General features: G+C 39.0%; 1 protein-coding gene across 1 annotated transcript; it reads left to right on the top strand.

Annotated features, from left to right (window-relative positions):
* Positions 1 to 20,279: 20,279 nt before the first annotated feature.
* LOC131291040 (probable cytochrome P450 9f2) lies at positions 20,280 to 23,084 on the top strand. The gene is made up of 2 exons (XM_058320230.1): positions 20,280 to 21,219; positions 22,320 to 23,084. Exons 1-2 carry the CDS (start codon positions 20,280 to 20,282, stop codon positions 22,976 to 22,978), a joined length of 1,599 nt encoding a protein of 532 aa, XP_058176213.1. The 3' UTR covers positions 22,979 to 23,084.
* The last annotated feature ends 3,891 nt before the right edge of the window (positions 23,085 to 26,975 follow it).

Below are 26,975 nucleotides of genomic sequence, written 5' to 3'. Positions count from 1 at the left end.
CTTTCTTATTGTTATCAATATTGGGCCTGCTGGATTCAGCTTATTTATCACTTTATACACATCACTAACATTAAAAGCGAAATATAAATAAAATATTTGGTAGAACGGTGTGCTCAAACAAAAGTCAATGATTCACTGTAAGAACATACTATTCCACCAAACATCTAATTATATTGTTTTCCTCTGCAAACCAAGTGCCTTGTGATACAACTAGGTTTTAACATTTCAATAGAAAGTAGATTTAAACGAAGTGACGAAATCAAGGTGTGAAAACAAACATGCAAACTTTTAAAACATTACTTGTAAGCATAACTGAACACGGTTTATCTTACCTACCCTCGATTCGTTATCAGATTGCGAATTACACTATATTACTGAGTTGATTCAATGGTAATCAAATGTACACATAATTAACAAACGTCTTAAACATTAATTGTAGCGTGGGCATTTCCTCCCAACTACCAATAGCTGTAACCTTATCCCGTGCTAAGTCGGCTAATGAGTCTACATTGTGATCACTTTACACTAAGCACGAGCAAACATTGCGAAATATGAAGAAAATGTTCCGAAAATTGTACAAACCAAAGAATCTCATTTTATCTTTGATTCGTAACAGTTCTCGAAACATATCTCCATTTTCATTTCGTATTTGGTTTCTTGCAAATACCACACGTATCTAAATATGCACTGCTTTGTCCGTTGAGTTGAAAGCGAGATAATTACTAGCACGATGCAAAGACGTAGCTATTTTTAAAAGATCTAAGTCGTTACAACGTGTCATAAATTGTCAATCCTTTTATCATATAACAAACTCCTTTACATTTTATACTGCTTCTTATTGATCACTGTATACACAGCACTGGTTCATCACGCGAAATCGGAATCTACAGAGACACAACATTCTACCAAACATCTAATCATCTTTAGTTTTTCTTTAAATTGGGCTGTTTGTTAGATGAAACTTTATTAAAAGCTTAAGTAATTAATTTTGTACTGCTTTGTGCGTTGAATGGAAAGTAAAATAATTAACCTTACGATGAAACGACAAAGGTATTTTTAAAAGCACTCTGTCAAATCAACGTAAAATAAATTGTCATACTTTATAATGAAAAATATAAAACTAAATCCTTTGCAACTACCAAACACATTTTAATTTAATATTCAGTGAACAAGAGTGTCGTTATAGTATACAATAAATCAGCATAAAGCTACAATACTGCCACAGTTATCTTCACTTCTATTTTTATTCTTCGTTATTTTTTTGTTTCAGATAAATTCTGTTAGTATTTGTGCACTGCCATGCTCGTCGAATGGAAAGTGAGATACTTTACTGAACGATCGAAAGACAGAGGTATTTCTAAATCCAATCAGTCAATTCAACAGCAATTATCCTACCTTTTACCTAACAACTTAATGTTTTACAGTTTTCAGATACGGTTACAATTTAATTCTGCACTTCCCAAGACGGACATGAACTGAAAAACGACACAGATATATAAACGAAAGCTCGAAGTCAATTGTACGTTCCACGATAAGCGTATTATTAACTTTTTTAGCAATGTTGGATGTTGTTAATTGACCATTTTGTATACTATACTTGCATTGAAAGTGGAATTTGAATCAAATATTCGCTGAAATGCAACATTCATATAGAAGCCAATGGTGAACTGATGAAATAGAAAATAACATAAATGTTTCACAGAGCTCTAAGTCACTGCCACATGATCATCATACCTTCTTCCATTGTTCTATCTATTTAGGGCCTGCTGGATACAGCTTACTTATCACTCTACACATAGCACAAGCATTGATAGCGAAATATGAATCAAATATTCGATGAAATGTTCAGGTATCATAAAAGCCAATGGTTCACTATAATAACCAAACATTCCACCAAACATCTGACAATAGTTACGTTCTTTGCAATGGATGTGATTTCAGATACAACAACAATTTTATACCGCACTCCAAAAGACGTTTTTTCGGGAACATTCCACAAATTATCAATTAAAAAACTCTTGTAGAACTGCTTGCTGCATCTTGTTGATCATTTCATACACAACACAATGGTTCATCACGTGAATAATGAATCAAATGTTTGGTAGAATAATTGGCAACTATAGAATCGAATACTTCATTACTACTTGCACAACATATAACCATACCATATCAAAATATGAAGTAAACATTCGGTTAAGTGATGGCAATCGATAGAAGCAAATGAATCACTATCGATAACCAACATTCAACCAAACATTTCCTCCATCCTGCTTCCCTCCACGAGTGGTTTGCGTTTTAATACAACTTGAAATAATATTGCACTTCTACAGCTGTATCATGATGATCACACATTGTTTTGAATTTCTAACTCTTTTAGCACTGCTGGATGTAGCTTATGGATCACTTTATACACATCACTAACATTAAAAGCGAAAAATAAATAAAATATTCGGTAGAACGGTGTGCTCAAACAAAAGTCAATGATTCACTGTATGAACACACCATTCCACCAAACATCTAATTATATTGTTTTCCTCTGCAAACCAAGTGCCTTGTGATACAACTAACTTTCAATATTTCAATAAAAAGTAGATTTAAGCGAAGTGATGAGATCAAGGCATGAAAACAAACATGCAAACTTTTAAAACATTACTTGTAAGCATAACTGAACACGGTTTATATTACCTTCCCTCGATTCGTTATCAGATTGCGAATTACACTATATTACTGAGTTGATTCAATGGTAATCAAATGTACACATAATTAACAAACGTCTTAAACATTAATTGTAGTGTGGGCATTTCCTCCCAACTACCAATAGCTGTAACCTTATCCCGGGCTAAGTCGGCTAATGAATCTACATTGTGAGCACTTTACACTAAGCACGAGCGAACATTGCGAAATATGAAGAAAATGTTCCGAAAATTGTACAAACCAAAGAATCTCATTTTACCTTTGATTCGTTACAGTTCTCGAAACATATCTCCATTTTCATTTCGTATTTGGTTTCTTGCAAATACAACACGTATCTTAATATGCACTGCTTTGCCGGTTGAGTTGAAAGAGAGATAATTACTGGCACGATGCAAAGACGTAGCTATTTTTAAAAGTTCTAAGTCTTTTCAACGTGTCATAAATTGTCAATCTTTTTATTATATAACGAACTCCTTTCATTTTTTGCTGCTTCTTATTGATCACTTTATACACAGCACTGGTTCATCACGCGAAATCGGAATCTACAGATACACAACATTCTACCAAACATCTAATCATCTTTAGTTTTTCTTTAAATTGGGTTGTTTGTTAGATGAAACTTTATTAAAAGCTTAAGTAATTAATTTTGTACTGCTTTGTGCGTTGAATGGAAAGTAAAATAATTAACCTTACGATGAAACGACAAAGGTATTTTAAAAAGCACTCTGTCAATTCAACGAAAGATAAATTGTAATACTTCATACTGTGAAAAATAAAACTAAATCCTTTACAACTACCAAACACATTTGAATTTAATATTCAGTTAACAAGAGTGTCGTTATAGTATACAATAAATCAGCATAAAGCTACAATACTAAAACTGTGGTACTGGCACAGTTATCTTCACTTCTAGTTTTATTCCTCGTATTTTTTTTGTTTTCAAATAACTTCTGTTAGTATTTGTGCATTGCCATGTTCGTCGAATGGAAAGTAAGATACTTTACTGAACGATGGAAAGACAGAGATATTTCTAAATGCAATCAGTCAATTCAACGTACAGCAATTATCCTACTTTTTACCTAATAACTTAATGTTTTGCAGTTTTCAGATACGGTTATAATTTAATAATGCACTTCCCAAGATGGAGTTTTGAACGAGTTCATGAACTGAAAAACGACGTAGGCATATAAACGAAAGCTCGAAGTCACTTGTACGTTCCACGATAATCATATTATCAACTCTTTTAGCAATGTTGGAAGTAGTTTATTGACCACGTTGTACACTATACTTGCATTGAAAGTGGAATTTGAATCAAATATTCGTTAAAACGCAGCCTATATATAGAAGCCAATGGTTCACTACATGTAAGCTGCATTCCACCAAACATTTGACTACACTATTTTTCCACGCAATTGTTTTACTTTCTGGTTAAACTTTTATTTGATTTTTATTACTGCACTCTTACAACTGTAGATTCGAATGAACTGATGAAATAGAAAATAACATAAATGTTTCACAGAGCTCTAAGTCATTGCCACATGATCATTACACCTTCTTAATTCTTTCTAACTATTTAAAGGCCTGATGGATACAGCTTACTTATCAGTCTATAATAGCACAAGCATTGATAGCGAAATATGAATCAAATATTCGATGAAATGTTCGGAGTTTATAGAAGCCAATGGTTCACTATAATAACTAAACATTTCACCTAATATCTGATTACGCTTTAAATCACTGACACATGATCATCATACCTGCTTTCTTATTGTTATCAATATTGGGCCTGCTGGATTCAGCTTATCTACCACTTTCTACAGTCAAAGCGAAATATGAATAAAATATTCGGTAGAACAGTGGGATCCTACAAAAGTCAATGATCACTGTAAGAACACACCATTCCACCAAACATCTAATTATATTGTTTTCCTCTGCAAACCAAGTGCCTTGTGATACAACTAGGTTTTAAAATTTAAATAGAAAGTAGATTTAAACGAAGTGACGAAATCAAGGTATGAAAACAAACATGCAAACTTTTAAAACATTACTTGTAAGCATAACTGAACACGGTTTATCTTACCTACCCTCGATTCGTTATCAGATTGCGAATTACACTACATTACTTAGTTGATTCAATGGTAATCAAATGTACACATAATTAACAAACGTCTTAAACATTAATTGTAGCGTGGGCATTTCCTCCCAACTACCAATAGCTGTAACCTTATCCCGGGCTAAGTCGGCTAATGAATCTACATTGTTGATCACTTTATACTAAGCACGAGCGAACATTGCGAAACATGAATTAAATGTTCCGAAAATTGTACAAACCAAAGAATTTCACTTTATCTTTGATTCGTTACAGTTCTCGAAACATATCTCCATTTTCATTTCGTATTTGGTTTCTTGCAAATACCACACGTATCTAAATATGCACTGCTTTTTCCGTTGAGTTGAAAGAGAGATAATTACAGGCACGATGCAAAGACGTAGCTAATTTTAAAAGATCTAAACCGTTTCATCGTGCCTTAAATCATCAATCCTTTTATTTTATAACAAACTGTTTTCATTTTATACTGCATCTTATTGTTCACTTTATACACAGCACTGGTTCATCACGCGAAATCGGAATCTACAGAGAAGCAACATTCTACCAAACATCTAATCATCTTTAGTTTTTCTTTAAATTGGGTTGTATGTCAGATGAAACTTTATTAAAAGCTTAAGTAATTAATTTTGTACTGCTTTGTGCGTTGGATGGAAAGTAAAATAATTAACCTTACGATGAAACGACAAAGGTATTTTTAAAAGCACTCTGTCAATTCAACGTAAGACAAATTGTCATACTTTATAATGAAAAATATAAAACTAAATCCTTTGCAACTACCAAACACATTTGAATTTAATATTCAGTTAACAAGAGTCTCGTTATAGTATACAATAAATCAGCATAAAGCTACAATACTAATACTGTGGTACTGGCACAGTTATCTTCACTTCTATTTTTATTCCTCGTTATTTTTTTTTTTGTTTTCAAATAACTTCTGTTAGTATTTGTGCATTGCCATGTTCGTCGAATGGAAAGTAAGATACTTTACTGAACGATGGAAAGACAGAGATATTTCTAAATGCAATCAGTCAATTCAACGTACAGCAATTATCCTACTTTTTACCTAATAACTTAATGTTTTGCAGTTTTCAGATACGGTTATAATTTAATAATGCACTTCCCAATATGGAGTTTTGAACGAGTTCATGAACTGAAAAACGACGTAGGCATATAAACGAAAGCTCGAAGTCACTTGTACCTTCCACGATAATCATATTATCAACTCTTTTAGCAATGTTGGAAGTAGTTTATTGACCACGTTGTACACTATACTTGCATTGAAAGTGAAATTTGAATCAAATATTCGTTAAAACGCAGCTTATATATAGAAGCCAATGGTTCACTACATGTAAGCTACATTCCACCAAACATTTGACTACACTATTTTTCCACGCAATTGTTTTACTTTCTGGTTAAACTTTTATTTGATTTTTATTACTGCACTCTTACAACTGTAGATTCGAATGAACTGATGAAATAGAAAATAACATAAATGTTTCACAGAGCTCTAAGTCATTGCCACATGATCATCATACCTTCTTCCATTGTTCTATCTATTTAGGGCCTGCTGGATACAGCTTACTTATCACTCTACACATAGCACAAGCATTGATAGCGAAATATGACTCAAATATTCGATGAAATGTTCAGATATTACAAAAGCCAATGGTTCACTATAATAACCAAACATTCCACCAAACATCTGACAATAGTTGCGTTCTTTGCAATGGATGTGATTTCAGATACAACAACAACTTTATACCGCTATCCAACAGACGTTTTTTCGGGAACATTCCACAAATTATCAATTAACAAACTCTTGTAGAACTGCTTGCTGCATCTTGTTGATCACGTTATACACAACACAATGGTTCATCACGTGTAAAATGAATCAAATGTTTGGTAGAATTATTGGCAACTATAGAATCTAATACTTCATTACACTTGCACAACATTCCACCAAACATCTAACTATACCATACCGAAATATGAAGTAAACATTCGGTTAAGTGATGGCAATCGATGTTATAGTAGACATAGGAATAAGTAATTCACGATTACTATGGCAACGATAATACTATATATAAGCAGTGCATCTGCTAATAAAGATCATTCGGTTAAGGAACCATTCTGCAATAGGTTATGGGCCCAGAAGAGTAAAAGCAAAAGTCGAAAATGAGTACTGGAAGTTCCGTTGAACAAAACGCTACGGAGGGAAGAGGAGCAGGATTGCCGACGGCTGGCGTAGGACGGCTCAACGGAATCAATCTTCCCATGGTAGAAAGGTTACGTGGACGTGAAAATTACTCAACATGGGCGTTTGCAATGCGGATGATCTTGATCCGCGAAGGAACTTGGAGTGCCGTGGAACCTGATGAAGGCGAAGTAGTGGACAAAGAGACAAAATTGCGTGCATTGGCAACAATCTGTCTGAGTCTGGAGAGTTACAACTACAGTCTGGTTCAGGACGCAACGGATGCAGCTTCAGCATGGAAGAAATTGGCCGCAGCATTTCAAGACACCGGATTGACCAGGAAGATCGGCTTGCTTCGGAAGTTGACGAACATAAGGTTAACCTCTAGCATGAGCGTAGAAGAGTATGTTAACGAGCTGATGTCGACTAGCCACAAGCTTGCTGCGATCGGATTTCAAGTAGACGATTCCTGGATGGTAGCATTGCTTTTAATGGGATTACCGGATCATTACGAACCAATGATCATGGGGCTGGAAGCATCAGGAGCGAAACTTACGTCGGATGCGGTAAAGGCAAAAATTCTGCAGGACGTGAAGTGTGATAGGAATCTTGATGGCAGCATGAATAACGAAGCATTGTACATAAGAAGAGAGTATAAACCAAAGGCGCAGTATAAGAAAAGGAGCGAAAAGACGTGCTATAATTGTAAAAAGCCTGGACATTTTGCAGCCAAGTGTCCAATGTCTGGAGAAAAAGGAAAATCAAGTTCACTATGGAGTTCGTTTGCTAGTGGCGATGCAAACAGTGAATCTTGGTATTTTGATTCCGGAGCAACTTGTCACATGGCAAAACCGAATCAACATTTTAGTGATGAGACAACGTTGCAGCAAGCGATATGGACAGCGAATAATGGCAGCATGATGGCTATAGCACGAGGTACAGTAAAATTAGAAGAGAATAACGCTAACGTATATGAAGTTCTGAAGGTACCTAATTTGGTTACGAATCTATTGTCTGTGAGTGCAATATGTAAAAAAGGGCACACTGTGATTTTTACAGCAGACAAATGTAAGGTTATAGATACAAATGGAAAAGTTATTGTATCTGGGAAAGAAGAAAAAGGCCTTTATAGATTGCTACAACCGAAACAGACCGGAACACCGCATGCTACAGGACAAAGCAAAGAAACTCAGCCAGTTTTGAGACGAAGTAGTCGCCAGCGTAATTGTCCAAATAGATACAATGAGTTTGTAAGTTACAACACCATTTCAAACCATCCACCGGAAGAAGATATTCCGCAGAGTTACGATGAAGCTATGAGGAGACCTGATCGTGAAAAATGGATCGAGGCAATGAAGCAGGAGATGGTATCCCTGAATGAGAACCAGACGTGGATGATCACCGATTTACCAAAGGGTCGAAAAACCATTCGAAACAAGTGGGTTTTCTCCATCAAGCGAGGATCTGATGGAAATGTGGACCGGTACAAGGCGAGACTAGTTGTTAAAGGATGTTCGCAGAAACCGGGAATCGACTATGAAGAAGTGTATGCTCCTGTAGTGCGATATTCAACTGTCCGATACCTGATGGCACTTGCTACGAAGTTTGATATGGATGTGGACCAGATGGATGTGGTTACCGCATTTTTGCATGGAGAACTAGGTGATGAGCAAATTTTCATGGAGCAACCCGAGGGGTTTGCAATTCCAAATGGAAAAGTATGTAAACTGAAGAAAGCGTTATACGGTTTGAAGCAATCGAGCCGGGTATGGAATGCAAAGTTGAATGAAGTACTGCTAGAATTTGGCCTACAACGATCGAAAGTTGATACTTGTTTATATTGGAAGATGAATGAAGATAAAATGCTGTTCGTAACAATATATGTTGACGATCTGTTAATTTTCACGAATGATAATCCTTTGAAGAAAAGACTAAAACAATTTCTAATGCAGAAATTCAAAATGAAGGATTTAGGCACAGCATCACATTGTCTTGGCATTCGAATCAAGAGAGATCGAAGTGCAGGAATATTATCACTAGATCAACAGTTATATATCGAAGAGATTGTTAGGCGATTTAGAATGGTCGACGCAAAACCTGCAACAACTCCCATGAATCCTGATCTTAAATTGGAAAAGTCAATGTCACCAAAGAATGACGCTGAAGTTGAGGAAATGAGAAGTGTACCGTTTAAAGAAGCAATTGGATGTTTATCCTTTGTAGCGCAAATAACTCGACCTGATATTGCCTTTGCTGTGAATACTGTTAGCCAATTTTCTTCAAATCCCGGAAGACAACATTGGGAGGCTGTGAAGAATATAATAAGATATCTGAAAGGTACAGCGAGCAGGAAATTGCAGTACAGAAAGGATGAAAGCGGAGAATTGGCAGGATATACCGATGCTGATTGGGGAGGAGAGAGTGGATACGTGTTTATGTTGCAAGGTGCAGCAATAGCATGGGGCGTAAAGAAGCAACCAACAGTAGCTCTTTCATCTTGCGAAGCAGAATACATGGCTCTCTCTCGAAGCATTCAAGAGGCAATATGGTGGAAAAACCTTTGTTCGGAATTCAGCGATGTAGGAACAGTTCTGATTTATTGCGACAATCAGTCTGCAATCATCATCGCTAAAAACGGATCGTATAACCCTCGGACGAAGCATATAAGCATACGCTACCATTTTGTGAATGAAAGCTTAGAAAATCAAGTGGTGAAACTCGAATATGTATCGAGTAAATTACAACTGGCCGATGGATTCACTAAGCCTTTGCAACGGATGAACCAGGCTAGGTTTTGTAATAGTATAGGAATCGTGAATTAGGGAGGAGTGTTATAGTAGACATAGGAATAAGTAATTCACGATTACTATGGCAACGATAATACTATATATAAGCAGTGCATCTGCTAATAAAGATCATTCGGTTAAGGAACCATTCTGCAATAATCGATAGAAGCAAATGAATCACTATCAATAACCAACATTCAACCAAACATTTCCTCCATCCTGCTTCCCTCCACGAGTGGTTTGCGTTTTAATACAACTTGAAATAATATTGCACTTCTACAGCTGTACCATGATGGTCACACGTTGTTTTAAATTCCTAACTCTTTCAGCACTGCTGGATGTAGCTTATTGATCACTTTATACACATCACTAACATTAAAAGCGAAAAATAAATAAAATATTCGGTAGAACACTGTGCTCAAACAAAAGTCAATGATTCACTGTATGAACACACCATTCCACCAAACATCTAATTATATTGTTTTCCTCTGCAAACCAAGTGCCTTGTGATACAACTAGATTTCAATATTTCAATAAAAAGTAGATTTAAACGAAGTGATGAGATCAAGGTATGAAAACAAACATGCAAACTTTTAAAACATTACTTGTAAGCATAACTGAACACGGTTTATCTTACCTTCCCTCGATTCGTTATCAGATTGCGCATTACACTACATTACTCAGTTGATTCAATGGTAATCAAATGTAAACATAATTAACAAACGTCTTAAACATTAATTGTAGCGTGGGCATTTCCTCCCAACTACCAATAGCTGTAACCTTATCCCGGGCTAAGTCGGCTAATGAATCTACATTGTTGATCACTTTATACTAAGCACGAGCGAACATTGCGAAACATGAATTAAATGTTCCGAAAACTGTAAAAATCGAGGAATCTCAATCTACCTTTGGTTCGTGTTTTGTTTCTTGCAAATACAACAAGTATCTAAATATGCACTGCTTTGTCCGTTGAGTTGAAAAAGAGATAATTACTGGCACGATGCAAAGACGTAGCTAATTTTAAAAGTTCTAAGTCTTTTCAACGTGTCATAAATTGTCAATCCTTTCATCAAGTTGCAAACTCCTTTGCATTTTATACTGCATCTTATTGATCACTTTATACACAGCACTGGTTCATCACGCGAAATCGGAATCTACAGATACACAACATTCTACCAAACATCTAATCATCTTTAGTTTTTCTTTAAATTTGGTTGTTTGTCAGATGAAAGATCAGATTTATTAAAAGTTTAAGTAATTAATTTTGTACTGCTTTGTGCGTTGGATGGAAAGTAAAATAATTAACCTTACGATGAAACGACAAAGGTATTTTTAAAAGCACTCTGTCAAATCAACGTAAAATAAATTGTCATACTTTATAATGAAAAATATAAAACTAAATCCTTTGCAACTACCAAACACATTTGAATTTAATATTCAGTTAACAAGAGTGTCGTTATAGTATACAATAAATCAGCATAAAGCTACAATACTAATACTGTGGTACTGGCACAGTTATCTTCACTTCTATTTTTATTCCTCGTTATTTGTTTTGTTTTCATATAAATTCTGTTAGTATTTGTGCACTGTTCGTCGAATGGAAAGTGAGATACTTTACTGAACGATGGAAAGACAGAGGTATTTCTAAATCCAATCAGTCAATTCAACGTACAGCAATTATCCTACTTTTTACCTAATAACTTAATGTTTTGCAGTTTTCAGATACGGTTATAATTTAATAATGCACTTCCCAAGATGGGGTTTTGAACGAGTTCATGAACTGAAAAACGACATAGGCATATAAACGAAAGCTCGAAGTCACTTGTACGTTCCACGACAATCATATTATCAACTCTTTTAGCAATGTTGGAAGTAGTTTATTGACCACGTTGTACACTATACTTGCATTGAAAGTGAAATTTGAATCAAATATTCGTTAAAACGCAGCCTATATATAGAAGCCAATGGTTCACTACATGTAAGCTGCATTCCACCAAACATTTGACTACACTATTTTTCCAAGCAATTGTTTTACTTTCTGGATCAACTTCTATTTGATTTTTAATACTGCACTCTTACAACTGTAGATTCGAATGAACTAATGAAATCGAAAATAACATAAATGTTTCACAGAGCTCTAAGTCATTGCCACATAATCATTATACCTTCTTCCTTTTTTCTAACTATTTAAAGGCCTGCTGGATACAGCTTACTTATCACTCTATAATAGCACAAGCATTGATAGCGAAATATGAATCAAATATTCGATGAAATGTTCGGAGTTTATAGAAGCCAATGGTTCACTATAATAACTAAACATTCCACCAAACATCTGACACTAGTTACGTTCTTTGCAATGGATGTGATTTCAGATACAACAACAATTTTATACCGCACTCCAAAAGACGTTTTTTCGGGAACATTCCACAAATTATCAATTAAAAAACTCTTGTAGAACTGCTTGCTGCATCTTGTTGATCATTTCATACACAACACAATGGTTCATCACGTGAATAATGAATCAAATGTTTGGTAGAATAATTGGCAACTATAGAATCTAATACTTCATTACACTTGCACAACATTCCACCAAACATCTAACTATACCATACCGAAATATGAAGTAAACATTCGGTTAAGTGATGGCAATCGATTGAAGCAAATGAATCACTATCGGTAAGCAACATTCAACCAAACATTTCCTCCATCCTGCTTCCCTCCACGAGTGGTTTGCGTTTTAATACAACTTGAAATAATATTGCACTTCTACAGCTGTATCATGATGATCACACATTGTTTTGAATTTCTAACTCTTTTAGCACTGCTGGATGTAGCTTATGGATCACTTTATACACATCACTAACATTAAAAGCGAAAAATAAATAAAATATTCGGTAGAACAGTGTGCTCCAACAAAAGTCAATGATTCACTGTATGAACACACCATTCCACCAAACATCTAATTATATTGTTTTCCTCTGCAAACCAAGTGCCTTGTGATACAACTAACTTTCAATATTTCAATACAAAGTAGATTTAAGCGAAGTGATGAGATCAAGGCATGAAAATAAACATGCAAACTTTTAAAACATTACTTGTAAGCATAACTGAACACGGTTTATCTTACCTACCCTCGATTCGTTATCAGATTGCGAATTACACTATATTACTGAGTTGATTCAATGGTAATCAAATGTACACATAATTAACAAACGTCTTAAACATTAATTGTAGCGTGGGCATTTCCTCCCAACTACCAATAGCTGTAACCTTATCCCGGGCTAAGTCGGCTAATGAATCTACATTGTTGATCACTTTATACTCACCACGAGCGAACATTGCGAAATATGAATAAAATGTTCCGAAAATTGTACAAACCAAAGAATCTCATTTTACCTTTGATTCGTTACAGTTCTCGAAACATATCTCCATTTTCATTTCGTATTTGGTTTCTTGCAAATACAACACGTATCTAAATATGCACTGCTTTGTCCGTTGAGTTGATAGAGAGATAATTACGGGCACGATGCAAAGACGTAGCTATTTTTAAAAGTTCTAAGTCGTTTCAACGTGCCTTAAATTGTCAATCTTTTTATTATATAACGAACTCCTTTCATTTTATACTGCATCTTATTGATCACTTTATACACAGCACTGGTTCATCACGCGAAATCGGAATCTACAGAGACACAACATTCTACCAAACATCTAGTCATCTGTTATTTTTCTTTAAATTGGGCTGTTTGTCAGATGAAACTTTATTAAAAGCTTAAGTTATTAATTTTGTACTGCTTTGTGCGTTGAATGGAAAGTAAAATAATTAACCTTACGATGAAACGACAAAGGTATTTTAAAAAGCACTCTGTCAATTCAACGTAAGGCAAATTGTCATACTTTATACTATAAAACTTAAGCCTTTACAACTACTAAATACATTTGAATTTAATATTCAGTTGACAAAAGTGTCGTTATATTATACAATAAATCAGCATAAAGCTACAATACTACCATAGTTATCTTCACTTCTATTTTTATTCCTCTTAATTTATATGCTTTCAGGTGAATTCTGTTAGTATTTGTGCACTACCATTGTTCGTCGAATGGAAAGTGAGATACTTTACTGTACGATGAAAAGACAGACTTGATAAGAAAAGCAATCTGTCAATTCAACGAGCAGAAAACTACCCTACTTTCTAGCAAATAACTGAATCTTTTACACATACTTCATTACAATGATCGCTGTGAATCAAATATTCCACCAAACATCTGACTACACTGACTTTTTTTGCAGTTGATATGTTTTGAGATACACCTAGAATTAAATATGGCTTCCCATATCCATAGAATACCAATTGATGAATGAATGGATTGTATCAAAGAGTGAAGATTTATATGATGATGATGATGATGAGTCCCACCGCTTACCCCTACATAGGTTTGAGAGGGACGAAAGCATCTTACGATATTGAATATATATCATCAAACGAGAGGGGGCATTGGGGCATTACTCTCCAGAACAACCGAAAAAGGGACCACTTTCCGGAGTAGGGCAGGTTTTTTGGCACAGTTTTCATTAATACCGCCAGCTATCAATGGTTGATAGTGTGGTGAAACCCACCGGTACTATTTAAGGGACCTGATCTTGTTCCTTGCATACAACGGTCTCGAGCAATCACCTCTAAAGGTAAATCGCCGAGTCCCCCAAGGTTAACGAGGCACCACCTTCCGGAGTGTATAAGGGTATTTCTGCTCTGTTTGTAGTTCACACCACCAATTACCATTGGTTGATAATTTGGTGCCACTATCAAGAACAGAAAGGGACCCAACTACAGCGAGATGTGTAGATACTATAAGTTCTTTTCGTACAGCCATGACCACCAATTGTCCTCATTTACGCGCGCGTGTCTCAAACCTATGTAGACTCATTCATTCTATTAAGTTAAATAAAAGTCCCTGTTCATTTTTTACTCATCATCATCATAATCAAAGACTATGTTAACAAATGCAATACTACGGGCTCAAAAACTACAACATTTACTAAATACTACACAGTTACATTACAAACACAGCGTCAGACTACCCGCTTCACGTATACGGCGCATAGACGTTTGAACTCCGTTAAATTTCGCGCTTGTTTAATGCTCTCTCGGCATCCTGTTGTACCATTGTACTCCTTTAAAAAAACAACGAATTTCGGGGGTTTAGATTAAACTTGTTATTAACGAAAGAAGTGTTTTAATGAAGTTCATGTACTTTGATCGCTACGAAACTATCATACCTTCTATCAAATTTCTATCTTTTGTATCGACTATCGGCCATAAAAAATCAACAAATCAACGTTAGTTTTTTACACTTCACACAAACATTCTCTTTTAACAATAGAACAGATTAAGTAAATAGAAAAAGTTATGTAGAAAAAAGAAAAGTGGAAAAGAATTAAATGAAAATAAGAAAAGAATTAAAATTAGTACTACTCAACAGAAAATGCCATGCCATCTCGGTTGAGGAATTAGAGACCATAATGAACAGCAAGATTCAGATAGTAGAGTAAGTTTATAATTTGTTTAGATTGCTTTGATGAATATGATGAACTGTTTATGTTTATGTATATTACTGTACTATACTGAATAGACATACGATCGTAAGTTATAATGCAAACCAAAGTGGCTTAAAACTATTCATAGCACTACTTAAAATTCTTCTCATGATCCACTAACATTCGTTATAATATTTGTAACCGAGAACTATGTGTAATGAACTACAACCTCTGCTAAACAAACAATTACAACTTTGGTCTTGGTTTAGAATCATTTAGAGTAGTGAACATATGTGGAGCGCCCCGATTAGGCTTGCGGTCCCGAAATAGATAGATCCACCTGTTAGTAAAGCACATGAAAAAGTGTTACTTGACCCAACACCGATCAATACTACTACGAAGTTCTGAAAGCAATTTCCAAATATGTTCTTTGAAGCTCTAGCATACTTGGGGATACACCTGTTAGTACAGCACATGAAAAAGTGTTACTTGACCCTACACCGATCAATACTACTACGAATGTTGACGTTTATTCATGTCAATTCGATAATCCCAAACCCAAAGATCCTTTAATCTGAAAGCAGGTTCCAAATATGTTCTTTGAAGCTCTAGCATACTTGGGGATACACCTGTTAGTACAGCACATGAAAAAGTGTTACTTGACCCAACACCGATCAATACTACTACGAATGTTACGTTTGTTCATGTCAATTCGATAATCCCAAACATATCTGGAGGGCCCCGATAACGCTTGCGGTCCCGAAATAGATAGATCCACCTGTTAGTAAAGCACATGAAAAAGTGTTACTTGACCCAACACCGATCAATACTACTACGAATGTTACGTTTATTCATGTCAATTCGATAATCCCAAACATATCTGGAGCGCCCCGATTACGCTTGCGGTGCCGAAATAGATAGATCCATCTGTTAGTAAAACACATACAAAAGTGTTACTTGACCCAACACCGATCAATACTACTACGAATGTTGACGTTTATTCATGTCAATTCGATAATCCCAAACCCAAAGATCCTTTAATCTGAAAGCAGGTTCCAAATATGTTCTTTGAACCTCTAGCATACTTGGGGATACACCTGTTAGTACAGCACATGAAAAAGTGTTACTTGACCCAACACCGATCAATACTACTACGAATGTTACGTTTGTTCATGTCAATTCGATAATCCCAAACATATCTGGAGGGCCCCGATTACGCTTGCGGTCCCGAAATAGATAGATCCACCTGTTAGTAAAGCACATGAAAAAGTGTTACGTGACCCAACACCGATCAATACTACTACGAATGTTGACGTTTATTCATGTCAATTCGATAATCCCAAACCCAAAGATCCTTTAATCTGAAAGCAATTTCCAAATATGTTCTTTGAAGCTCTAGCATACTTGGGGATACACCTGTTAGTACAGCACATGAAAAAGTGTTACTTGACCCTACACCGATCAATACTACTACGAATGTTGACGTTTATTCATGTCAATTCGATAATCCCAAACCCAAAGATCCTTTAATCTGAAAGCAGGTTCCAAATATGTTCTTTGAACCTCTAGCATACTTGGGGATACACCTGTTAGTACAGCACATGAAAAAGTGTTACTTGACCCAACACCGATCAATACTACTACGAATGTTACGTTTGTTCATGTCAATTCGATAATCCCAAACATATCTGGAGGGCCCCGATTACGCTTGCGGTCCCGAAATAGATAGATCCACCTGTTAGTAAAGCACATGAAAAAGTGTTACTTGACCCAACACCGATCAATACTACTACGAATGTTACGTTTGTTCATGTCAATTCGATAATCCGAAACATATCTGGAGGGCCCCGATTACGCTTGCGGTCCCGAAATAGATAGATCCACCTGTTAGTAAAGCACATGAAAAAGTGTTACTTGACCCTACACCGATCAATACTACTACGAATGTTGACGTTTATCCATGTCAATTCGATAATCCCAAACCCAAAGATCCTTTAATCTGAAAGAAGGTTCCAAATATATTCTTTGAAGCTCTAGCATACTTGGGGATACACCTGTTAGTACAGCACATGAAAAAGTGTTACTTGACCCAACACCGATCAATGCTACTACGAATGTTGACGTTTATTCATGTCAATTCGATAATCCCAAACATATCTGGAGGGCCCCGATTACGCTTGAGGTGCCGAAATAGATAGATCCACCTGTTAGTAAAGCACACGAAAAAGTGTTACTTGACCCAACACTGATCAATACTACTACGAATGTTGACGTTTATTCATGTCAATTCGATAATCCCAAACCCACAGATCCTTTAATCTGAAAGCAGGTTCCAAATATGTTCTTTGAACCTCTAGCATACTTGGGGATACACCTGTTAGTACAGCACATGAAAAAGTGTTACTTGACCCAACACCGATCAATACTACTACGAATGTTACGTTTGTTCATGTCAATTCGATAATCCCAAACATATCTGGAGGGCCCCGATTACGCTTGCGGTCCCGAAATAGATAGATCCACCTGTTAGTAAAGCACATGAAAAAGTGTTACTTGACCCTACACCGATCAATACTACTACGAATGTTGACGTTTATCCATGTCAATTCGATAATCCCAAACCCAAAGATCCTTTAATCTGAAAGAAGGTTCCAAATATATTCTTTGAAGCTCTAGCATACTTGGGGATACACCTGTTAGTACAGCACATGAAAAAGTGTTACTTGACCCAACACCGATCAATGCTACTACGAATGTTGACGTTTATTCATGTCAATTCGATAATCCCAAACATATCTGGAGGGCCCCGATTACGCTTGAGGTGCCGAAATAGATAGATCCACCTGTTAGTAAAGCACACGAAAAAGTGTTACTTGACCCAACACTGATCAATACTACTACGAATGTTGACGTTTATCCATGTCAATTCGATAATCCCAAACCCAAAGATCCTTTAATCTGAAAGAAGGTTCCAAATATATTCTTTGAAGCTCTAGCATACTTGGGGATACACCTGTTAGTACAGCACATGAAAAAGTGTTACTTGACCCAACACCGATCAATGCTACTACGAATGTTGACGTTTATTCATGTCAATTCGATAATCCCAAACATATCTGGAGGGCCCCGATTACGCTTGCGGTCCCGAAATAGATAGATCCACCTGTTAGTAAAGCACATGAAAAAGTGTTACTTGACCCTACACCGATCAATACTACTACGAATGTTGACGTTTATCCATGTCAATTCGATAATCCCAAACCCAAAGATCCTTTAATCTGAAAGAAGGTTCCAAATATATTCTTTGAAGCTCTAGCATACTTGGGGATACACCTGTTAGTACAGCACATGAAAAAGTGTTACTTGACCCAACACCGATCAATGCTACTACGAATGTTGACGTTTATTCATGTCAATTCGATAATCCCAAACATATCTGGAGGGCCCCGATTACGCTTGAGGTGCCGAAATAGATAGATCCACCTGTTAGTAAAGCACACGAAAAAGTGTTACTTGACCCAACACTGATCAATACTACTACGAATGTTGACGTTTATTCATGTCAATTCGATAATCCCAAACCCACAGATCCTTTAATCTGAAAGCAGGTTCCAAATATGTTCTTTGAACCTCTAGCATACTTGGGGATACACCTGTTAGTACAGCACATGAAAAAGTGTTACTTGACCCAACACCGATCAATACTACTACGAATGTTACGTTTATCCATGTCAATTCGATAATCCCAAACCCAAAGATCCTTTAATCTGAAAGCAGGTTCCAAATATGTTCTTTGAAGCTCTCGTAGTGGGGATACAAGCTCTTGCAAAACAAACAATTACAACTGTGGTCTTGGTTTAGAATCATTTAAGGTAGTGAACATATGTGGAGGGCCCCGATTACGCTTGCGGTCCCGAAATAGATAGATCCACCTGTTAGTAAAGCACATGAAAAAGTGTTACTTGACCCAACACCGATCAATACTACTACGAATGTTGACGTTTATTCATGTCAATTCGATAATCCCAAACATATCTGGAGGGCCCCGATTACGCTAGAGGTGCCGAAATAGATAGATACACCTGTTAGTAAAGCACATGAAAAAGTGTTACTTGACCCAACACCGATCAATACTACTACGAATGTTACGTTTGTTCATGTCAATTCGATAATCCCAAACATATCTGGAGGGCCCCGATTACGCTTGGGGTCCCGAAATAGATAGATACTCTAGCATACCCTCAAGAGGTCCTCTGGCTACTGCTCAGAGTGCAGAGCGACACTTAAGCGGGCTGCCACGCGCTGTTTCGGATGTATTTGCATGATAAACGATCTGCGTTATCGTGTCAAACAGATGACGGTGCACTCGAGACGCGACACTGCCAACAGTGCGCCAGTGCCAAGTGCACCTTATCTTCTCGCCAAGACTAGGGCCCGTCAACGTGACATCTTTGCTTTGTTTGGAGTTGGATTTTAAGGCGCTGAGATCGGTGTGCATCCCAAACAAAAGAACAAACAAACCGAGTTCGTCCCGGCAACTTTGGCCACGGCTAATTGTACTAATTGAAATTTGGAGACACGGTGGCCATGACCCAACTCCCCGCTCCCGAAGATGGTTGGGGAACCAACTATTTTATTAACGCGTAGAGTTCAGTTCTACGTTACGAACGTGGTGATGACGGCGGGTGGAAGAGGTGACCATGACCGTGACTTGCAACTTTCATGGTTGAGGAGCAATCTCTTGGCAATTGATATCAATTCCAAACACTTACCGATGGTCGCACCTTGCCCTGAACCAGTGCGTCGTCGAGAGAGCTGTCTTGATGGGAACGTCGCGGTCGAGGCGAGTCAGTAGCTCGGAGGCCGCCTAGACGACCGGACCACGGAACCGAGGCGTTTGTTAGTTTGTTTCACTTTGCAGAGCTTGTACCGGAGAGAGTAGACACTGGTGTTGTGGAGATGGCACTGCAGCTGTTGGGTGCGCTGATGGGCGCGATGTTCTCGGCGGGAGGTGCCCTCGCGCTTGGGATGGTCGCCCTGTTGTACTACTACTACGTGGTGCGGGGGGCGCGGTACTTCGCCGAGCGGGGCGTGCCGTATCAGCCGCCGACGCCGCTCCTCGGCAACGGGGCCGACTTCCTGCTGCGCCGGCGCACGATGATAGAGGTCCTGTCGGAGCTGTACGGGCGGTTCGCGCGCCACCGGTTCTTCGGCTACTTCGACTTCCTCTCGCCGATCTACGTGCTGCGCGACCTGGAGCTGGTGAAGCAGGTGTGCATCAAGGACTTCGACCACTTCCTCAACCACCGGATCGATCTGGACGAGAACCACGATCCGCTGTTCGGGCGGGCGCTGTTCGCGATGCGCGACAGCCGCTGGCGGAACATGCGCACCGTGCTCAGCCCGGCGTTCACCGGCAGCAAGATGCGGCTCATGTTCGGCCTGATCACGACCTACTGCGAGACGGCGGTGCGGACGATCCGGTCGGAGACGCAGGGCGGGCGGGCCGACCTCGAGATGAAGGAGCTGTTCCGGCGCTTCGGCAACGACATCGTGGCGACGTGCGCGTTCGGCATCGAGATCAACTCGTTCGCCGATCGCACCAACGCGTTCTACACGCTCGGCAAGGAGCTGACCAACCTGGAGGGCCTGCAGGGGCTCAAGTTTCTCGCCTTCTCCTCCTTTCCGCGCCTGATGCGCCTGCTGCGGCTGAAGCTGTTCAGCGACCGGATGACCACCTTCTTCCGGCACGTGGTGATGGACACGATCGCGCAGCGGGAACGTCGGAACGTCGTGCGCCACGACATGATCAACCTGCTGATGGAGGCGCGCAAGCAGGAGCTCAAGTTCGACGAGAACGACAACGTCACCGTCAACGGGGGTCAGAAGCGTCTCATGGGTGAGTCGTAGTTGTGGCATTCTTTAGCACCTCACTCAATGAGGGGAGTCACCTAGCTCAGGTCAAAGTGCCTCGCCAAACTTTTTTATTCTCTCCCAACGATTTGTTTCACTCAGAAGGATGCTTGAGGAACTGATTGAGCTGACTCCGAATTATTCTTCTCATTCAGACACGGCTTTGACACGCATTTGAATCTCTCGATGTCCACCATGGTATATATAAGAAGTATGGTTCTATTAGCGACTAGAATAACAACCTTTGTAAGAAATGTGAGTCAAACTAAACAATCATCAGGATGGTTCGAATCTTTTCATTGCTCTTACGTGATCTGAAACGTGAAAAAGGAGTTGTTAGCCGCGTTAGGATTCGAATTCCCAACGAGTGAATGAGGGTGTAAAATAGTTGCTAGTGTGTACAGCGAGCCAAATCACCAATCAAGCCGACAATCAATCTCAATAGTTTCTACTCACTCGCACAATCTTACTCCAATCATTCCAAATGAGCCAAATCATTGTGAGTGAGCCAAATCATCTTGTTCAATTGAATCAAATCACTTATCACTCACTCACTCTGACTCAGTATAACCCACACTTAGCCAAACGAAGCTTCAGATTGATTCATGAATCGTTGATGATTCGAATCGCTAAATAGTGATGGATCTTTCGTGACTTAATGAATCTTTAATCGATCTTTATGATGCAACAAAAACAAATGGGGAGTCTACCCCCTTCCAGTTTCCATCACTTTTCGGGTATCAACGATCTGTTTTTTTTTTTTTAAATGCGAATGTTTGGAAACTATTGGATCTTTCATTCAGAGAATCATGAATCTCAAAACCAGAGTAAAGAGTGTTAAATATAAATCTGTTCTAATCAGCTTTAGTAAACACAGGTTATGTAAGGTGGTTCTGTAAACTTCTTTTAGATGCTGATGAGTTTGGTGAGCCATGAGAGCAAGTGAGTCCACCAATTACGTTTGCTGAGCTACCACATTTTTTGGTTTGAGCTAGGTTGCTCAGTGCTCAGTGAGTGAGGGTTCAACTGTTCACTACCCAACACTAGAGTCGAGTTTTGTGTGTGTTTCTGTTTCCCTATCCGCAGACTGGACCGATGACGATCTGACCGCCCAGTGCACGGTGTTCTTCTTCGGCGGGTACGACACCGTCTCCACGCTGTCCTCCTTCATGGCCCACGAGCTGGCGGTCAACCCGGACGTGCAGCAGCGGCTGCGGGAGGAGTGCGACGCGGTGCGGGCCAGCCTGGGCGACGGCGAGAAGCTCTCCTACGAGACGCTGCAGTCGATGAAGTACCTCGACATGGTGGCGACGGAAACGATGCGCCTCTGGACGCCCGCCCCCTTCCTCGATCGGATCTGCACGAAGCCGTACGTGCTGGAGGACTACGACGGGCACAAGGTGCAGCTGCACAAGGGCGACGGTGTGTGGGTGCCGGCGGCCGCCATCATGCGCGACCCGGAGCTCTTCCCCGACCCGGACCGCTTCTGGCCGGATCGGTTCGCGCCGGAGCACCGGGGCAACATGGACACCAACGCCCTGCTCGGGTTCGGTCTCGGGCCGAGGAACTGCATCGGCTCGCGCTTCGCCCTGATGGAGGCGAAGGCCATTTTCTACTACCTGCTGACGAACTTCTACCTGGAGAAGGGACCCGACACGCAGCACCCGATCCGCATGAAGCTGGCCAGCATCGCGCCGTCCGCCGAAAAGGGCTTCTGGATACGGTTCCGCGTCCGCGAACCCTGAGTCCCGGGACCAGGCCACCGATCAACCACTCTATCCGACTAATCAATCGATCAACTTCAACCCGCACGCACCGCAGCAGTTGGTTCACGGGCATGTGTTGCAAAACAATAACATGAATAAACATGAATTAGATAAACGCCTACCGCAGCTCCTACTTTGCCAGCGAAATCAGCTTAAGCAACTGCAACGCAACCAGATCAAACAGCATAAGGCTCAATTTATCTGCCTCGATTAAATGCGCCGCTTCAAAACGCAGCCGTCAAATTCAAAAGAGCGGTGTATAGCATGTTGCATAAGCTGCAGGCGTTCGCACGTCGCGAACAAGGAAGCGGAAAGCTCCGAAAGCACCGGACAAGTCTGGTTTTCCTCGTGCATCTCCAACTGCATCGAATATTTTGTTTGTATCGGTTCAGTTTTATTTACAACTCGGTCAAAATACACATCGAAAAAAAGGAACACAACTTTACAACACAACGGTATACTGAAAATTAACTGATTAAAATTCATACGCGAAAGTATTCAATATATGTACATGTATTTGGTATGCTTATATTTACATACCTCCGGTGTCGTCTTGGAGCACACCAGCAGCTCCTTAAAGAAAAAAAGTGAAAGACATAAGAAAATTAGACACAGGCTTTAATATCGCTTGAGGAAAATTATGATCTAATAAACTATCTCCTTTAGGTTTAAATTCGCCTAAAGGTAAACATAAAGTTAAGGATTACAAAACTAGAAAAACAACATTTAGAAGGAATGATTTTAAGGATCAATTAAAATTTAGGACTTTACTTTCCCTTTGTACAAATTTGTATTCAATATATGAAATAAAAATATATACTGCCGCCAACATTCAAATACAACGCTCATGTTCAAATGTCGCGTTGTACGCAATCAAAGTTCACGTTCCAATGTCGAGTTGTACGCAATCAAAGTGCTCTGTATTGCCTACCTTTAGGCGCATGCGCTCTGATTATGGCGTGCTAACGTTAGCAAAGCTAAAAGGACCTTGCCTGTTGCCTACCTTCAGGCAAACTAAAGCAAGTTCGTCCGGGCAGGCCATGACAGTAACCATGTTATTTGCGTTGCATACTTCCAGGCACTAGAAAGGGCGTGGTGGCCCGAGCAAAAAAAAATCAACTTATCGATCGGGCGTTACGTCATCGGTACTGCAAAAATCTGAAAATTTCAATTGCTGAAGGCGCTCACACAAAAGTTCGTACACAACTAATCAAACAGTGCGAAATCATACACGAAATGCATTGAATAAAAGTGCGTTTTACCTGTTGACGCCAATTGCACCGCAAGAACATCCACCTCTCTAAGAATGAGTCACGGATGGAAAATTCCGATCTTTGCTGCAGAAGCTCACACTAAACTTCGCTCACCAAATAGGAAACTGTACTGGAACACCACCTCGAAATTATACACGAAATGCAAAAAGTTGACTTTAACCTTTTTTACACAAACTGTAACTCAAGAACATCCAACTCTATAAGAATAAGTCACTGATGAAATGTCACACTAAACTTCGCTCACTAAATAGAAAACTGTACTAGAACACCACCTCGAAATTGTACACGAAATGCGAACAATTTGCCTTTAACCTTTTTTTCACAAACTGTAACGCAAGAATATCCAACTATATAAGAATAAGTCACTGATTGAAAATTCCGATCTTTGCTGCAGGAGCTCACACTAAACTTCGCTCACCAAATAGGAAACTGTAATGGAACACCACGAACACTCGAAATTGTACACGAAATGCAAACAAATTGTCTTTAACCTTTTTATCACAAACTGTAACGCAAGAACATCCAACTATATAAGAATAAGTCACTGAAGGAAAATTCCGATCTTTGCTGTAGGAGCTCACACTAAACATCGCTCACCAAATAGAAATTTGTACTGGAACACCACCTCGAAATTGTACACGAAATGCAAACAAATTGTCTTTAACTTTTTTTTCACAAACTGTAACGCAAGAACATCCAACTCTATAAGAAAAAGTCACTGAAAGAAAATTCCGATCTTTGCTGTAGGAGCTCACACTAAACTTCGCTCACCAAATAGAAATTTGTACTGGAACACCACCTCGAAATTGTACACGAAATGCAAACAAATTGTCTTTAACCTTTTTTTCACAAATTGTAACGTAAGAACATCCAACTCTATGAGAAAAAGTCACTGGTCGAAAATTCCGATCTTTGCTGCAGGAGCCCACACTAAACGTCGCTCACCACCTCGAAATTGTACACGAAATGCGAACAAATTGTCTTTAACCGTATTTTTCACAAACTGTAACGCAAGAATATCCAACTATAGAAGAATAAATGACTAAAGGAAAATTCCGATCTTTGCTGCAGGAGCTCACACTAAACTTCGCTCACCAAATAGGAGACACTACGAAATTATACACGAAATGCAAAAAGTTGACTTTAACCTTTTTTACACAAACTGTAACGCAAGAACTTCCAACTCTATAAGAATAAGTAACTGATGAAAAATTCCGATCTTTGCTGCAGGGGCTCACACTAAACTTCGCTCACCAAATAGAAAACTGTACTGGAACACCACCTCGAAATTGTACACGAAATGCGAACAAATTGTCTTTAACCGTTTTTTCACAAACTGTAACGCAAGAACTTCCAACTCTATAAGAATGACTCACTGATTGAAAATTCCGATCTTTGTTGAAGGCTTTGCTGAACTTCACTCTCAAAATAAAGCAAACATTACGAAATTATATACGAAATGCAAAAAATGTTCGGTTTTACGACTCCCTTTTGGAACAAACTGTACAAAAAAAAAACTTCCACCTCTCTTTTGCAAAAAAACTTCCACCTCTCTTTCGTAAATTAACCCCTCATAGCCTTGTCGTGATCTCACTGATTATTTCTCTATTTCTCTAGCTCGGCTCAATCCCTACAAGCCTCTCTTTTTCCTATTTGTTTCTGATTTAGCATCGCATAAATTAAGAAAAATGTTCGAACATGTAAAAACGAGTTTTCCAAGCTGGCGCACTGCAACTCAGCGTCGCACAACTAAAATAGAAACAAACTGGCGACTAAAACTGCCCGAGTCAGGCACGGGTAAAACTGTGGAGGGGTTAATAGAAAAGTTAACCAGGTTAAGTTAAACATTTCAAGGCACTTTGGTTGTATTTTGTATTCTGCACAAGAAGCAAGTACAAGCACAAAATTACTAACTTAAGAGTTTTGAATGCTAGCACAAATCGGAAGGAATTCGAGTTTTGCGCGAACTAACCAAAACCTAAATGGCGTCTAATTTTAACACACTAACCGCCACGCCTTTGTTGCGACACTTTTCGTTTCCAACGTTTCTTGCACTTCTAGTAATTGTTACTTTTCACTATAGAGCACTGTAAGTTCCTACCAAATGAGGCAAAAAGAAGGTCCATCTTTCCCTTTAGCACTTCTGCTGATCGTTCACTGGCATTTCTTTCGATGCCTTTCCATTGTAGTCGCACCAAGCACCTATTTTAAACTTCCCGGCACACGTCCGTTCGAACCGAAGCACAAAACCTGTCTGGAGCCAGAGGATCCAAAGACTATAGATTTTATAGGTCGTCCGCAGCCGTTACCATACACGTTGTGGTATTGGTGACAGCGAGTGGCTTGCATTCCATTGCACAAACTGCGCGATCCTCTTACGATCGTGCACAACCAGGGGTCGGCAAACGATGGATGCAACGGTGAAACACCAAAACAAAAAACACTATAATACTAAACCCCGTAGTGGCGATTTCGGTCGTGGCTGCACCTTCTTACAGCGTGGCCTAAAAGTATGCAACGGGCGGTATAGATACCCTGTGTTTATCCAAATTCGACTACGCAATCAATTAAAGGGTGTGATATGGGGGGGCCTGAACCAAATTCATGAGTCAACAGTTGCTTACCTTCAGGTGCCAATTTTGGAGAAATATGGCGACGATGATTTACGAAGTGTTGATCCTCATTTTTGAATGTGCCGTTTA

Source organism: Anopheles ziemanni, chromosome X, assembly GCF_943734765.1.
Source record: "Anopheles ziemanni chromosome X, idAnoZiCoDA_A2_x.2, whole genome shotgun sequence".
NCBI lineage: Eukaryota > Metazoa > Arthropoda > Insecta > Diptera > Culicidae > Anopheles > Anopheles ziemanni.
The sequence above is the reverse complement of the archived record's forward strand: the minus strand, read 5'-3'. Positions and strand labels throughout refer to the sequence as shown.